Source organism: Nelumbo lutea, chromosome 4 (assembly GCF_056320005.1).
Source record: "Nelumbo lutea isolate HS-2025 chromosome 4, American lotus-T2T, whole genome shotgun sequence".
NCBI lineage: Eukaryota > Viridiplantae > Streptophyta > Magnoliopsida > Proteales > Nelumbonaceae > Nelumbo > Nelumbo lutea.
In genome coordinates, this window is record NC_142687.1 from 33,328,581 (window position 1) to 33,343,034 (window position 14,454).

At 36.2% G+C, this 14,454-nt stretch overlaps 1 protein-coding gene across 1 annotated transcript in view; it reads right to left on the reverse strand.

Annotated features, from left to right (window-relative positions):
• Positions 1-3,269: 3,269 nt before the first annotated feature.
• Positions 3,270-14,454, reverse strand: part of LOC148855076 (double-stranded RNA-binding protein 4-like) — a 42,305-nt gene continuing 31,120 nt past the window's right edge. Inside the window, exons 3-5 of the mRNA XM_088986240.1 lie at positions 10,253-10,463; positions 9,747-10,176; positions 3,270-3,696 (exon numbers count right to left, since the gene is read on the reverse strand). Coding sequence (XP_088842366.1) covers positions 3,639-3,696; positions 9,747-10,176; positions 10,253-10,463 — 699 coding nt within the window. The 3' untranslated portion in view covers positions 3,270-3,638. The remainder of the gene's footprint in view (positions 3,697-9,746; positions 10,177-10,252; positions 10,464-14,454) is intronic.

The following is a 14,454-nucleotide window of genomic DNA, read 5'->3' on the forward strand; positions in this document are numbered from 1 at the left end:
GATATGACGTGATTGACTATTATTTTTTCTAATGTGTTATGTGGTCCAATTATACTTGCTTGTGTTGCTGGTCATTTATGAAATGCACATTTCTTAGCAGTGAGCAATGGTTGATAGAGACACCTTGTTGAAAGTCATCATTGCAGTCTGTGCATTGGAATTGGAACAAGAGAATATCATTATTAATGCACTCATTGCAGCTTATGCAGATGATCTTTGCAATGCCGAGTTAATTAAAGAATTAAATTCCTCTGCAAATGCAAGAATAGATAAGCTAGTGGACTCATTTGATGTGCTTATAGGTAAACCAGAAAAGTACTCCATTTCCAATTTCTTGGACGAGATAACCACCATAGAGGGACTAACTTGTCGTGACTATTTGAAACTCTTTGAGGTTTTTGAGAAGCCCACTGCTAGAGAATGGTACATGGAGATGCCTTCAGATATTAGAAGGAAATGGATTCTTGATTTTCTTGACAAATAGAGTTCTTCTGGGTGGGCGAATATATGTGAGGGAGCGACTCTTAATTTGGAATTTATTTTTATGTTGCAATACTTTGACATTGTTCAGCTGTTTCTTCTTCGGACCATAGTAGTACTAGTGGAATATATATATATATATATATATATATTTGAATCTCATTTGCATATGATTTGCCTGATTAACTATTATTTTTTTTCTTAGGGTCATGTACTACGACACCCCCTATAATTTTACAGGCCTACCCACTGTATGACACCTCGGTTGCAACTCCTTTACATATTTCCTTTTTCAACATTTTACATGCATTTCATGGGAACCCATGAAAGAGATATCAAGGTTACAAGCCTAAGGGCCTGTTTGGCGGCTCTTGACATCTCTCGCTGCAAATCCACTGTACCATTTGGAGGCATTTCAGAGCTTTGGTTGATGATAAGGCTAAATACCTTCTTTTTTTTTTTTTATAAAAGATAAGGATAAATACTTTGAAATGGTACGAATGGTCCCATTTAATTGTGTTGCACTTTTGCTTTTGTTTTCTAACAACCTATTTGGCACTATACTCATTTTGAGTGACACGTTAGAGTTTTTAGATATAGTAAATAAAAATAAAAAGATTATTAAAGTATAATAAAAAGGTCAATAATGTAATAAAAATAAGTAAATTATTTAAAATCTTTTATCATTTTTCATAATTTTCTTATTAATTTAATTTATTTCATAAAATTTTTATTTATATATTACCGATTATTATAATAGTTAATTATTCTATTCCATTAATTATTCATTAATTGTTATTATGTCAATGATAACAAATTAACTACTAAATTAATTAATATTCATTTATGTTTTAATAATATTAAAATATTGATTGTGATATAACCATTATTATTATTTTATTTAATAAATATAATTTTCATTAATTAATAAGTAACTATTTATTTATTTATTTTGTAATTATTTTAAATAATAAGAATAATTTATGATTTTTTGGGTAAGTTATAAACCTGTACTTTAGTCTTTAGGGGTAGTGCAATTACCCCTTGAACTTTCATTTGTGACAAAGACACCCTCTGTTAAATTGAGTGGTGAAAATTAATTTACCAAAATACCCACTCAAGAAACTTCTATAAAAATAGAAATTGCAACAAAAATACAAGAAACCTTTTTTAAAACCTGAAAATTCACATAATATGTAATTAATACCAACTAAACTAGTAACAAATGGAAATGAAAAACGTTAAAAAATCATTGAGAAAAGGGTAATTTGGAGATTTAGAAAAGTTTAAACAACTACATGATAACTTTTTTTTCAAAGTTAATGAAATGCTAAAGGAGGGTGTCTGTCAAAATCTGAAACTCAAGGGAGCTTTTGTCGTAAATACGAATTCAGGGGGCTAATTGCCACTACCCCCAAAGTACAAGGGTAGTAATCTGTAATTTTTCCCTTTCTCAATTCCATTATTTATTAATCATTTTATATTGTTTTAATTAATTGTTAGTTAATCTATTGAATAGTTAAACAAACGTTCTCATGTCTAAGGTTAAGATAATCAATTATAGTTTCAAAGGCATGATATTAGATTTCGGGAAAAACGGACAAATTCTAACATTGTAAGCACTATGTTCATACAATTTGCTTTCAGATATATAGACAGTTCAATCTAAATAGGAGATTGTAAGCTAATATCAAAAACTCCGTTTATCAAGGGTTTGTAGGCAATACATGTTACTATTGCCGCTGAACAGAGACCTTGGTGCTCCAACTAGATTATCCGCCCTGTTCAAGGAAAAATAAAGGCGTTGATCTCCAGCTATGTAATCTCCCACGATCAAGAAAAAAAATTGAAAAAGGAAAGAAGATAATGTAAAAATCTAATTGGATCATCAATAAGGATACTTTCTGTGCCAACGGGGGAGTGTCTTGCTTCAGCTGTGAAAGTTCAGAGAGGAATCTGACGCACTAGAAAGTCTGGGTAGTAAAGTGACACATTGCCCAGTCCCCATGGTGTTGGGTATATTCGGAGTTTATCCCAAAAAGAATCATGTTAGAGAAGACTTTGATCATTTGCAGAAACACTTTAATCATTTAACTACGTCGTTTTTAACCGACTGAATAATTTGTGCTATGTACCAATGTGGTAAACTTTGGTTCCTAGCCATTAGTTGGTATAGACCTATCAGAAAAACCACCAGTTGGCATTGGTACAAATAGATCACTGAGTTGAAGGTTAAAAGAACAGAAACACCAAAAATAACTAACATGATCTTTCAAAATAAAAGGCCCTGCACATACCGGTGTTAAAAGGAATGTGGTTGACTGAGTTGTCAGAACTCAGGAGTAACATAACCTTGTGTCTCCTTTTCAACCAAAAAAATAGAAAAAATGCGGTTCCTTACCTTGGCACGTTAATTCCGTACCCAAATGCATATATTCACTATCACCATTCACCATTACCAAGTAAATAAATTAACAAACTAAAAATGTGAATGGAAATCCACTGAGCACGCTCTCATTGGGGTGTGTGTATTTATCTTAAGAGCGTTCTCATCAATTCATCATGTAGGTAATCTTACCACATTCCTGAGCTTCATAACCAGGATATTATTCAAGTAACGTGTAGCATAAATGGACTACCTATGTGGAACCACCAGAAACTAAACTTTCTCTAATCATCACTAGAAGATTCACTTTTTTGGGCCAAACTGTAACTTGTGTGTTTTCTTTCTTTTCTCTTTCTTTTTTCCTTTTCTTGAAGCTCTTTGTTGCTCTTAAAAGATAAGCGTGTTTATCTTCCTTTTGTAAATCTTCTATTAATGAATTAATGAAAGTGTTATTGATAAAAAAAAAAAAAAACAAGTTCAATTACAAATGACGGTACGTTGTCAAATGGCACTAGTAACCTCAACAGGGGTAATGAATGCCTGGACTGGTAATAACTAGATGGCAAATATCTGGTGATCTACATCCAAGTGTCCAACAAAACACAATAGTACAACCACCTCGACCCCAGTTTCACCATTTGACAACTCTTGTCAAAGCTTGCTAATTTTGCAAAACTTTCCTGCATGAGGCAGAACAAGACCACTTCTCACTACCCAAAAAAGGGCGAGAGGAAAAAGGAGCATCTTTGACCTTTGTGAATATTGGCACTACTCATAGGGTTACAGAACATGATTGGACCTGATTCTGAGGGAGTCCCGCTATCTGTGAGCTGCATTTTTTTTTTCAAAATTGAAAATAATTAATGTATTGAATAAACCACAAAAGCAAAACATACATTGCTAAATACAAGGTTAGAAAGTAATATAGCAAGCAAGCACTAAAAGCCTACTGGGAGATGTGCGGCTTAACAACTACGGGGCATCGAAGTTAAAGACAATAAAGCACAAGGACCCAACCGCCTAAGGCACTCTTATCAAGAAGTGGACCTACACCAAGCTGAGGGAGATGTGCGGCTGAAGTTCTTTTATACATCTATAAGAAAACTTTAAGGATCAAAGAGAATAAATAGTGAAGGCATGATATAAAAACAAAATACAATTACCTTTAGCGTGGGATGGACACCCAAATGTAACCAACTGGCCTCTACCCACTAGCATCAACTGATCTTGGAATGCATTTGAATGATATGTTTACCGTAGAATATCTATAGAACATACTGGGGTGATTGTTCTCAGCCTGGCCAGGCAGATATGGCATTTAAATAGAGTGGAATGGCAAAACAGGATTCATGTAGCTGCCAACCCCATATAGTTGTTGGGATAAGGCTATGATGATGATTCTTAGCCCAGCCAAGCCCAGGAATTTGCAGGCCAAGCTGGACCCAAGACTTCCAGGCCCAGGCCTATGTAAAATCCCTCACCCTAGGCACTAAGCCCGGTCAAAGATCACCCTTACTATGATCTCTCCAGCCTAGCTTTTAAGAGTTCATTCTCCTAATCTGGGTTCCTAATAAAGCGACCATTCAAATTGTGTTTAGATGCTCCAAGGGAAGAGTGAGATCAGCTCCATAAATGGTATGCCTGAAGGCCCTGAACGTTGAACATCTGGTCTTGATGCATTCCAACTTATAACCACATCATTAATCCAAAAGGTGGGAGATCAGCTCCATAAATGTTTCTCAGATTACTACTTTTTTATGAGCTTGACTGCACTTTAGGCAGTTGAGTTTCTTATATTTGTCAACCAGTCATTTTATAGAGGGTAATATGGAGGCAAATGGAGGCTATCAAGAAATAAGGATACTGGAATCATTTAAGAGGGAGCTGCATAAAACCATGAAAATTATTAACATGGTAGATTTCACAGGACCTTCACTGGGAAGAGTGGAAAACACCGTAGATAAAGTAGATAATTAAAGCAGAAGCAATAGAAATACGAGACTTGAGGTGCAAAGTGAGGAAAACTGCTTAACTATCCACAGATTGAAAGAGAAGTAAAGAACACAAGAGAATTGCTAAAATGCAATCCGAACTGGATATTTTAACTTGGCTAATTAGAGAGCTGTACTAGCAACCCAACCATGTTATCCAAAAAAATATATATTAACAGAATGTCAGAATTAGGCATCAGATTGAACATAACAACAGATGCAATTCTTATTGTAATCAATCATTAATACAATTAAAAATGAGCAGCATAAGATAATAATGAATTTATAATGTAGGCATATTGTGACAATCCCACCACTGGGTGTCTTGCTCTGATACCACTTACCATGACCCAACCACGTCTTTGGCCAACTCATGCAGTTCCAACCCCCTATTTGCTTATATTTTATAAAATATTCCTTACCATGATCCAACCATGTCTGTGACAATACACAGCTATATTTTATTCATTCATCTTAATAAAATATATTTTCTTAGAAGCAATTAAAATGATAAAATAATAATTTTTGTGTGAAAATTAAGAATTTAAGACCCTAACATGGACTTGTTTCGGCTTGCCTCGAGAGGTGTGGTCTGCGTCTGGGGGTGGAGCCCCCGGCCCAGCCACTATGTTCGAAAAAAGCAAAAAAGTGTAAAAAGGTGCATGCCTGGGATAAAGCGCAAGGCACACCGGGTGTGCACCTTTTGGAAGTACTGCACCTAGGACCTGGGCGAGGCACCTACCCTAAGATGTGCCTTGCTTGTGCGCCTAGGCATGCCTCAGGTGTGCCTTTTAAATCACTGGCCTCTATTCACTATGTTGAACAGGCTTGAGCTCTAATGTCTCCAGGATGGCTTATGCTTTCTTTCACCTTTATCTGAGACTCTAGTAGAGTGGAGTATGGTTGCATGCATTGAAAGGTTACCTTGGTGAGGCCTTTCATACAAGAGTATATTTGATGCTTTGTACTATATATCTATTTTCTTCTTATTAATAAATTTATCTGGTTACCAAAAAAATAGCATGCATATGGTAGACTGACATCAAAAACTGAAAAGGTGGCAGCTTTGTTCATACAGAATAACCTTGTTTATGGTTCTCAATTATCAAAGCTGGAAAGAAACCCTTAAAGGCTACAACAAGCTTAAGATCCAAGCATAAAGCCAGAAAAACAGTGAGGAGAAAAACACAATGCCTCAAAAGCATGGGAACCACCCAAAGATAGCTTTATAAAGCTAAACTTAGATGGAAACAGTTTTGGTAACCCAGGCCCCCGGGGGTTGGAGGGGTGTTTAGGGACAAATATGGTAATATAATATCCTTAATTTCAGGTCCTGTTGGTCTAGGGGATTCTACAAGAGTTAAACTGCTTGCTGTACTATATAGAGTTGAAAGCGCAAAAGAGATCAACTTAGAAAGGGTGGTTATTGAAGGGGACTCTCATGAAATGTATTGGGTTCAATTGTATTAGTCAAGTAAGGGGTTAACAGGGAGCAATTGTATCGGGTTCAATTGTAAATATTTGTATAGTGGAGAGTTAATCAACCTCTCCTTGGGATCCTCATTGTACATATTTTTCTTTTTCTATTCATGAAATGAAATCCTGTTAATTATCAAAAAAAAAAAAAAAACTCCAGCCTCAAGCAGGCGTTCCTGTTCATAGAAAATCAGCAACAGAACAAGACCAAATAACCTGCACACCTCAATTATTAATAGGGACAGTTCTGGGTATGTTTTCTAAGTATTGATTATAATAGAATCAGCATTGGACTACCTTCTAAGATGTTACATCAGTACATGTATGATGTATCATTATGTAATGTAAGATGTTACATCATACATGTATCATCAGTACATGTATGATGTATCATTATATATGTTTTTCATGGTTTACCTGTAATATTTCATATAGAATGTCTAAAATTGCCCATTTTATGAGATAATAGGATATTTTGAGAAAAGATAGCAAGCAAATTGGCCCTATTATTAGTTGGGTTATCTGGTCTGACCTGATAAGACCCAATTATAACTGGCAGGTCTTTAATCTTAGTACTTGGACAATAAAAGGGCCAGTTCTAGATCTATTACTTAAAGACTATAGGATCTGGGTTGGAACTGGGTCTGTGTGCCTTCTTATCAGTTCAGGACTCAGTTTACCCAGACCTGACCTAGACGACCAGACCCAACCTATTGACAGCACATATCTTACAACATGACAAGTTAACAAGATATATAGGCAATTTTAAAAATGCCTGAAGGGTAATGATAACATTAAAATGCCATTTCCATGGCACATACATCCTCCAAGCCTAGGCAAAGAAGAATCTCTTCAATAACTTTCCCTAATAGCAATCAGTGTGTTTCTGACAAAAACATAGGACCAAATACAAGGAACAACTTCATGGCCAAGGAAAAGGGAAGGATGTTGTAGAGGTGTGCTCGGGCAGAAACTGTATGGACAATATGGGAGAAAGGAACATGAGAATCTTTAAGGAGCAGGAAGGAAGTCAAGAAGTGGTATTCAAATGTATAATGGCCAGGGTGGTACATTGGGTCAAATCCATGAAACTGTTCTGTAACTACTGACATGATCTGTGGAGGAAGTGGGGAGAAGTGGTGGCAAGCTCATCAAGAAACTCAAGAGTCCTTAAAGAATGGACACTGCCTGAGAAGGATTGTATTAAACTAAATGTTCATGGAAGCGGTGTAGGCAATCACAGTCCATCAGGACTACAACAGGCGAAGGAAATTAATTTAAATAATCTGATTGTTGAATGAGACCCCAAGGTTGTAACTGGATGGTTGGAAAAGAGTGAAAAAACAGTGTGGGGATATAGAAATAAATTAAGGTGGATCAAAAATTCAGTAAGAAACATAACTGTTAAGATCAATTGGGCGCCTAGATCTGCAAATGGGCTGGCTGATACTTTGGCTAAGCAAGGGGTTACTAGAAACCAACTGTATTGGGCTTGCTTGTAATGCTTTTCTCTCTTTCAAAGTGGTAGGGTAGTATTCGCGACCCTACCCAAGGGATGTTTGTAATGACTACAACTTTTTGATCAATTGGGTGCCTGGATCTGCAAATGGACTGGCTGATACATTGGCTAGCAAGGGGTTACTAGTCGGGGTGTCAATGGACCCCGGTTTTGGGTTGCACCCCATCCAAATCAAGATCAATTTGGACAGATTGGACAGTCCAATAATACATTGAATTGGCCCAGTCCAAACTTAATAGTCCAAATTATTTATTGGATTGGATTGGACCTGGTCCATCTGTAATGGATTTATATTGGACTGGGTCCGATTGACCCAATTTGAATAGATTGGATTGGACAGTCCAGACATTGAATTGGACTGGTCCAAAATGGTCCAAAGTATTCATCGTATTGGATTGGACCTGGTCCATTTGTAATGGACTCGTATTGGATTGGATCAGATACGGTCCAATTGACACCCCTAGTTAGTAGAAGCCAAGTGCATTGGGCTTGCTTTGTAATGTCTTTCTCTCTTTCGAAGTGGCCCAAGGGATATTTGTAATGCCTACAACTTTTGTGTGTGTGTGTGTGTGTATACATACAAGTAGAGGGAGGTAAACTGTCACAACTTCCCCACAAATGAGTTAGTGGTTCTCTTCACCCAGCTGCATTTTATCTCAATGTCCTTAGCCAGCCATTTGAATTTTTTTCCTTTTATTTCTATAGTTCCACATTCCAATCTTGTCTTCCCTTAATCTCACATCAGATCTGAGGGGGTCCAGAAAAACATTTTCAAGTATTGACAAAAGGTTTGAAATACAAGGGAGTTCATGATCCCTCAAGCCCCTACGAAACCCAAAGTCCCAATTTAGAGAGGAAGGTGAAACAAGTGTTGGAAGAAAGTGAGAGATAGCTTTTTCCTTGTAAAGAGAAAGAGAATAGGGAGAAGGAAAAAGATACTTAAGAGCAGAATTGCCCACCCAAATGTCATCAAAACAAAACAGAAGTGCCAGAGTTGACATCATACCTGACAAAATTGAGGAATTGAGGGAGGATACTCTGAATTGCTTTCCAAGGAGTTACCAACATAGCTCGACGCGATAGTGCGATACACCAACATCCCATCCATTTCCCAAACTGCCATGTATACTAGCTATCACCTTGTGCCACAGCCTCTCCCTTTCTATAGGCCACCTCCACAACCATTTTCCTATGAGAGCTTTGTTCTTTAGAACTAAATTCCCTAAACCCAGCCCACCCTCCTCTTTCCTCCTACAAACTATTCCCTAATTTATTAAGTGATCCTTTTTTTCCTCTCTTGGCTCCCAAAGAAAGTTTCTCATTAATCTCTCCAACTTCTTAGCCTCCCTAATAGGAATCCTAAAAACAGAGAAGTAAATGGCTAAAACATTCCCTTCCTCATTTCTAAAAACTCCCCCAATACCTAACAGCCTTGGATTCCCTATACTATGTTGAGATCAAAATAAACAAGAAAAAAATGACAATTTCCTTCCATGCATGTTCAAGGCTTCAAGCTTCTGAAGACTTATGAAAACAGATAAATAGTTGAATGGAAAGAAAAACACAGGTTAAGGTCTAGTAATTCCAAAATATAAATATAAAAGAAAATACATGTGCATTTAAAATGTCCATACGAAAGTGGAGTTAATGGGGCAAGAGAAACTGAGAGGTGCCAAATTATACCATTGTAACAAATTATGGCATAACAATATGCTAACTCACCACAATATATCACCCAGGATCTAAAAGAATCAGAGAAATACCAGTAAACTCACAAACATGCAAGTTAAAGAAAGTAATTTACAATACATCAGATATGGGAAATGTAGCAGAAGCATATTAGACCAAGAAAACTTGCAGCTTAGACTGCACAGACAAGAAAGTATTAACATACCCTTCGCATAATTTCTTTTGTCCTGCATTCTTGCCCTTCTTGCTCTTTTTGCGTTTAGTACCAATACTAGTATTATCAGCCATGTTTTGGGATGTGCAGCCTATTGCAGGAGGCTGCACATAGGCAGGCTCATACCCAGAACCAGTTGGTCCTGCCACACTGCTACCAAGTGGTCTATCATTGACATTTCCAGTTAAGGCAGCACTGGTTTCACTTAATTGTTCTTGCTTTGGTTTCCCAAATTCATGATGAAGTTGATTTATAACTGGAGCATTCGAATTGTGTCCTTGAGATTGTCCTATAGTTGTAGGCAATTGCACTATAGAAGCACTAGTAGAAGTCCCAGATTCCTTGATTTTATGCAGCATGCCAAAAACTCTAACTTTAGATTTTATAATTCCAGAAAGAAGAGTCTCATACACAGGATTACCTGTAGAGCACATTCAAATGTTAGCAAGAAATCACAAATATATATACTATGAGTATAACCACTGGGAAAAATATACCAAGAAAATATTGGATAACAGTGCGTGCTGCTAATTGTTCTGCTTCTTTCTTGCTTTTGGCTGCACAACCAGTATATGATTTACCATTGAAAAGCAAAGAAGAGATAAATCCTGGGTTTTTCCCTTCTGACTGAGTGGTTTTATATATTGGTTTCTCAAGGTTTATTTTGACTGCAAACTCATTGAGGACAGATTTGCAAACTATTGTTTCCTGAAACAAATATAAGAAATGAGAAAGTATACCATGTATAGCAAAAGATGTCAAAAAATACCCAAGAATTTTTTTTTCACAAATCAACAACTGCAAAATAATATTAAAGACCAAAAAAATAAAAAAAGAAACGAGAGTCTAATCAGTGGGCCTCTAATATACTAGTTATGCTCTATTAGTAAAATATGGAATACATAATTGATGTTATTACTAGCATTATCAACTTTTTTTTTGAGAAAAGGTAACTTTCATTAACAAAAAGAGGGAAGGATATACAAGATGTATAAGAGATACACCTCACCATAACCGCTCAAAAAGATCAAAAGAACGAAAAAACCTTCCCAACCACTTAGAAAGGAAACGAATTGCCACTATACAAACCTGCCCACCCCAGATTTAGGTAGAGCATCTGCCACAGAATTCAACTCTTGAGGGATCCACCTAAAAGTACAGACCACCCGAGGCAGAATTTCCCTGATTTCATTGAGCTGATGGGAGAATCTCCAAGGCCCCTCCTGCTGGTTTAACATCCAACTGATGACAACCTTTGAATCTCCTTCCACTACCACTGAAGAGATATTTAGGGATATCGCAGTCCTCAGTCCCACCAGCAAAGCCTCCACTTCAGCATCAATTGCTTCAGCCTCTTCAAGGGGCCTACTAAAGTCCCAAACAAGGATCCCAGAGGAGGTTAGAATTCTGCTACCTATCCTCGCCTGTCCCCTATGGATTAGCCTGCTCAGACAGCTGCTATCAAACTAGAGAGTGAACTCTGCAATGGATCTTGGAGCCACAGGAGCAGTGTGAGCAGCTACCTGACCAAAGGAGCTTAGGACCTGCCCAGGTTTCTTTCTAAATCTCCCATAGAAATGCCTCTGAACAGATTTGTAACCTTCGGCCAGGAGTTGACCCAGAAATGCCCTCCCTTTTAACTCTTCCAAGGAGGAACACTTGTCTTCAAAGATTTCTGTTGTGTTCCTCCCAAATGCGCCACCACATCGCATGGATCACACCCTTCCCATATAGAACACCTGTTTTACTCAAGGTACAACCAGGCCATTGAATTAGGAACTCAGACACAGAATTGGGAGGAACCCAATTGAAGCTGCAACTGTAGAAGGTATCCAAGAAAAATTGCCAAAGGCTTTGAGCAATTTCACAATTTATGAGAAGATGGCAACAGGACTCCCCTTCTTTCAAACACAAAACACACACATGGGGAGCAACAAAAAGATGTCCCTTCCTCTTCCTCAAGATCATATCGAAAGCGTTGATGCTGCCACAAGAAGCCTCCCACACACAAAAAAAAAAAAAAAAACTCTTAGGAGACTGCAGAAAGTCAGATCATTTTATTGGGAAAAGGAGAGTTAGTTGCTCTGCCACCAACTTATAGAAAAAGGATTTGATGAAAACTCACCATCTGCTTAAGGTCACCAAATTCTCTTATAAGTCAAGGGGTCAGGAAAACAGAAGAAAGGGAGGACAGAAGAGAAGATATGTCTTGAGATTCTACATCAGACAAGGCTCTACGAAAACTGAAGTTGAAAGAAAGACCATGTTCTCCTCTAGTGGCTTCTTTATCCAAGGTAAGCCTAAATAAGAGGGGGTAAGAAGAACAAAGAAGTTGCTGTTCCAACCACAAGTTGGTCCAAAATTTAATTCAGTAGTCATTTCCCAGACTATAACACAAGAAGGGTGAGAAAAGCTCAAAGTAGGAAGTTATACCTTTCCAAGGACTATGGAACGAAGTTCGCGAAGAAGTGTGTTTGGAATCCCACCCATTCCTATTCCTTCCACACTTACTCCAAATAACTGAAGCCCACAGAAGATTTTGCTCCAAAGGAAATCTCTGCAGCCATTTACCCAAGAGAGAAATGTTCCTTTCCTGGATGTGACTGAACCCCAGCCTCCCCTCTTGCTTGGGCTTACAAACCTTCTCCCACTTTACCAAATGATCTCTCCTCCCACCTCCCCCATCCCGCAGAAAGTCCCTTTGCAATTTTTTACTGAGTCCTCACCCAAAAAGGTATCTTAAAAACTGACTTGCAATTCTGTATAATGATGAGTGGTTCAGTTTCTCCAGTTGTCACAGTACCATGACCATGGCATGAGAAAAGAAATCATGAGAAGCTGATCAGAGGAATATCCTTCTCGCCCATGAGATAACTATTTTAGAATCCTCTTCCACTTCCACTGGTCGATATCCCAGTTGTTTTGCTAACTGAAGTCCTTACAACAATGCACACAATTCTGCTTTCAGTACCTCTACTCTTTCTTTTCTCTCTTATCTTTAATGTTGTAACCTTTCTTACTTCAGACTTGGATCTCCTTACCTCATAATTTGAATTCTTAATTTCTCTTATTTACCCACCACATATACATTGTTTGGGCACATTGCCTGGAGGCCTTGACTTTTAGACACTACGCACCCGTCTAGGGGCCAATGCACCCACCTAGATAATAGAAATCACAAGGTGGGTGCCTCTTAGTATAATATCATTACTAATAGCTACCCCTAGTATGTATAAATACATTCTATTTTATATGTCTATGCATCTAAGTATCACTTTTACTTTGTTTTAAGGTTTTACTATCCAAAGGGCTTTGAGAAGAGAAAAAGAAAGGAGAAGAATAAAGGGCTTCTTATTTTTTTTTTCTACATTTTTCTCTCTTACATTAAATAAAATAATAGCTCCACCCCTTTTTCTTTTTCTCTTTTCACTTGCTATTTATCTTAAATTTTTATTATACAAAATTATAGCATTCTTTAGTTGCTAATTAATATATTTAAGATGTCTTTTGGATACAATGACTTAACATGTTTGAAGGGAAATCAAATGTTCTTCAAAAAGAGAATTGCATCGAAGAACTGGTGGGTAAATACTCAGTGTCGGTAAAATTAAGGAATGTTTAGGATGGGTTTAATTGGGTTCTCACTGTGGTTTCAAATGTCGTGACATTTCGCTAATGTCGCCCGACATATGTCGATGTCGAGGCTCACCAACATGAAAATGGATGGTAATATAAAAATTACATTATTTCGGTTGACATTTCCTATATTTCGGAAATGTCGACCAAATCAGTCCAAATAACCAAAAAAAGGACAGTTTTCCTATTATGTCGACAAGATGTCGACTAATGTGCATTAATAATATGATATATTAGTATTTTATATTAATATAACACAGTATATTAACATAAATTATTCCATTAGTAATTTCCATTTAATATTTCAAATAAAATATTTATAAAAAAGAATTAACAAAAAATAAAAACAAAAGAATAAATTAGTTACTTAATAAAATAAAACATAAAATATTTTTCAAGTAATAAAATATTAACTAGTTAGTATTTTTCAAATAGTTATTAAAATAAGAAAATGTTTATTAAATGTTATACTAAATCATAATTTATTATAAATTTAGCATAAAAAATCATAATAAATTCATTAAGTTTTATAAGAAAACAGAATTTATCATAATCTTAATACTATAAAAAGGAGAATCAGTTTATTAAATTTATAATAAAACATAATGTATTATAAATTTAATATTTAAAAAATCAGAATAAATGTATTTCTATTTACTAGTGTGAAATAAATATATTAGAATTTATAATAAATTAGAATTAAAAATAAGAAAAGAAAATATCGGATAACCTTGTAAAAACATTAAAATGCATAATAAATCAATAAATCGTCATTTACTAATTTGCTATTGATCTTAGTTTCTTAGCTTTATATAATGGTTGGGAATAAGATAATAGTCTAGAAATATGTATTAATGCTTCTTTTATCATTTTACAAAATATCATTGCATATTTCCACATTTTTTTTATTGAAAACACTAACTTCTATTAATTCTTTAAGAAACTTAGTACAACTGTCACCTTTGAAAAACAAGGTGACCCCTCCATAGATTACAAACAGGCCCAAAAAAGGTTCTGCCTACTAACTCCTTGCTTTGCTAAAGTAACAGCCATTGCATTGGCT